General features: G+C 54.7%; 1 protein-coding gene across 1 annotated transcript in view; it reads right to left on the bottom strand.

The window, feature by feature from the left end:
* PNMA5 (PNMA family member 5) overlaps positions 1–2612 on the bottom strand; it is a 4112-nt gene extending 1500 nt beyond the window's left edge. The window contains exons 1-2 of the mRNA XM_019664277.1: positions 2301–2612; positions 156–2108 (exon numbers count right to left, since the gene is read on the bottom strand). Of these exons, the coding sequence (XP_019519822.1) occupies positions 647–1981 (1335 nt within the window). The 5' untranslated portion in view covers positions 1982–2108; positions 2301–2612 and the 3' untranslated portion in view covers positions 156–646. The remainder of the gene's footprint in view (positions 1–155; positions 2109–2300) is intronic.
* Between the last annotated feature and the right edge of the window lie 420 nt (positions 2613–3032).

Below are 3032 nucleotides of genomic sequence, written 5' to 3'. Positions count from 1 at the left end.
CAGGTTGGCGCTGGGCTCCCAGGGCCTTTGGGTCTTCTAGCCTCACTTGTGCAGGGGCTCGAGGTGCTGCCTTCCTGGGGCTCCCCTAGAGCACTGTAGCTGATTCTGAAAATGGGCTGGACCCTGCAGCCTCCCCTCTGGGTGAGGGACACTACCTCTCTGTGCAGCAGCTCTTCCTCGCCCGTACTGGCTCCTTCTGGAAGGGTCGGCCCTGGGGAAGCCTCCTCCAGGCCCCGCGTGGCCTGGCAACCGGTCGGCATTCGTAGCTCAGAGCACACAGGGTGGGCATTTGGGGGTGGCCAAATGAAGGGGCCGAGGCCAGAGCCCCCAGTTGCACCTCCTTTAGCATCTGCCGTGGTGGAGTCCCGTTCCGTGGCTGGAGCACCCCATGTACCGGATTTGGTGGCCTCTTGTTTGTGTCGCTGGCACCACTTTGTGACCCTGTGCTTGGCCCTTCCTGTACTGAGTTTGACTTGGAGGGTGGAGTCCCTTTCAGCTGGTAGAGGGCAAGGGAGCTTGGCCTGGGCCTGACTGCCCTGCCCCTCTGCCCTACTCAAGTCCTCTGCGGACTGCCCCTTCTCCTTGTTAAAATCTTTCTTCCGCCTGGTAGGAGAAGGGGTTCCTGATTCTCTTGAGCCTATGTTTCCTAGGGCTTGGGGTGGCTCATGGCCCCAGCCCCTGCCTCGTTTCCCAACTCTCCTGCTGCAAGCTGAGGACTCTCCTTTGGTAGAGGCTGGTTTTCAGCCTCAGGACATGTGGCCTGATCGCATACTTCTTCCCCGTTACCATGGCCTGACAGTCGCCTGCGCTTCAGGAGTGGTGCAGCCCTTTCCTGGATGGTCTGGGTGCTGTTGTCATAACATGGCCCTGCCTGCTTAAAGACCTGAGGTATGGGAACAGTGGTTTCTGCTACTACTGGGCTGTCATAGTCCCTGAGGCCCTTTTCTGCATTCATCTGCTTCTCCTTCATCACTGCCATGGTGACCTCCAACTCTTCTTCATCTCTAGTGAGCTTCATTAACTCCAGAAAAGTGGGAGGACACCCGCGCTTATCAAGGAGCTGAAGCTTGCCCCGGAGGCTGGTGTTCATATTGGCCCGGGTTAGGACGTGCTTTAAGCGAATCAAGTCAGTGCTTCTCATTGACATGGGGTTGTGCTGCACAGCTTTCTGCAGCAGGGGCTCTAAACGTAGCAAAAAAACAGACATTTTCTCTCCAGACAGCTGAAAGCTCTGGAGGAACCTATACTGTGAGGTTCTAAAGTCCTCTTTATTCCCAAAGATCTGCTTCAGGGCATCCAGGCACTGCTCCACAGTAATGGAGTCATTGCCAGCCTTGAGCATCCTTATGATGGACAGGGCGGGGCCACGTAGGCTCTCCAGCAAACGGCGCCTCTTTTCTACCTCAGCCACTTGCCATATCTTCATAATCTCCGTGACCTGCTCTAGCCAGGCTTCAAAGTTCTCTTCACCTGGGCCTGGGAAAGTGTTTCCCGAAAACACTTTGAGTTTTCGGTACCACATGCTTTCTTTCAGAGGCTGCCAATTTATCGGCTTGTGTTGGGAAGAACCCTCTGGCTCTACACCCTCAGTGACAGTGCTATACCCCAGGACTCTGGGCACATCTACCATTCTCCGGCCCTCATTCTTCAGGAAGTAACTCAGTCTAGTGATGAATTCATCATCTGGGTTACGGGGTTTTACCACCACTTCCCAGGCACCTCCGTTTCCTGGTATCTCACTGGGTATCGTAGCGAAATTGACAAAGTCAGACAATTCGACAAAGATGGCCTTAGCACTGTCTTCCCTTCTGAACATTCTGCCCACCACCCTGTAGGTGCACAGGGCATGTAAGCCTGCCTTTATGGTCTCTTTAATTTCAGCCTCACTACACTCCACGGGGATCCCCACAATCAGCAGGGCCTTCCTGGGGTCCACGTCCATCCCCTTGCACCAATCCTCTAACAGTGCCACAGCGGACATTGCTTCCACTTTCTATGAACGGATCTAATACTAGGGGTAGTAATCTGCTCACAGAGTTTGACCACAACCTAGTTAATTCTGAGCCAATGCCAAGCACAAAGGCAGAAGTGTCCCAGGTTTCCACAGCCTGTAATACAAATGGGGTGAAAGCATCATTATTGCCAAGTCCCCCTATCAAGAGCCCCTTTTCTTCTCCCACCTCCACTCACAGGAATTCAGTCCCTGCTTCCCAGGGCTCCCCTAGTCATTTGGTGGAGTGCAGACTGTAGAAGGGTCTCCCCAATCCAAGCTCCCCCCACCTCATCCTCTCCCTGCTGACCTCCTCCAGCTGTGGGTTCCTCCTCAAAGTCCGAGAACTCTGCTGTATGTGCTGCAGGTGCCTGTAGTGAAAAGGCCAGCGTCAGGAGGCACGGCCTGATGACTGGGGACACTGACAAAGCCCTCTAAGCAACAGAGGACAGGAGAACGTCCTACTCCCTGGCTCAGGGCTGTGCAGGCCCTGGGCACCTGGCACCCTCTTTGCCAGGGCAAAGGCGGGAGGAGGGAGACGGAGAGTTCCACTCTGTGTCAGAAAATACCCGACAGATGAGAAAGATGGCTGGAATTCTGCGCAATGCAATGAAACTGGTGGGTGTGGAGAGCCTGTGACAAGCTGCAGTGTTGCCATGGATACCAAGAACAGCGTGGACCATGGGTTTCTATCACAGACTGGTGTCATGTGGTAAGGTTAAGGCCCTCGAGGAGCAACAGGTGATGTCACCAGCCTCCAACCAATGAAGTGTCCTAGTAACACGGGGGGGGGGGGGGAGTGGGAGGGTTGGGGTGAGGGTAGACGGGATGGGCAGCAAGGATAGAATGTTTAAAAATCAAGAGCTTATGATTTTAAAATGTGTGGGAGCTAGAACCAGGCAGAAAGGGGACCCAGAAAAGGCCGCCAGTGCCACGCTTCAGGAGACAGGCAACTCTCTCCCTAGGTATGACCCTACCCTGCAGAGTCTGTACACCTTGGCAGGCAGCTCCTCCCCCTCTGCTCTTTGCCGGGATTACAGAG

This window comes from Hipposideros armiger, unplaced genomic scaffold (genome assembly GCF_001890085.2).
Source record: "Hipposideros armiger isolate ML-2016 unplaced genomic scaffold, ASM189008v1 scaffold_419, whole genome shotgun sequence".
Lineage (NCBI taxonomy): Eukaryota > Metazoa > Chordata > Mammalia > Chiroptera > Hipposideridae > Hipposideros > Hipposideros armiger.
Note: the sequence above shows the minus strand (reverse complement) of the source record. Positions and strands in the feature narration are given on the sequence as shown.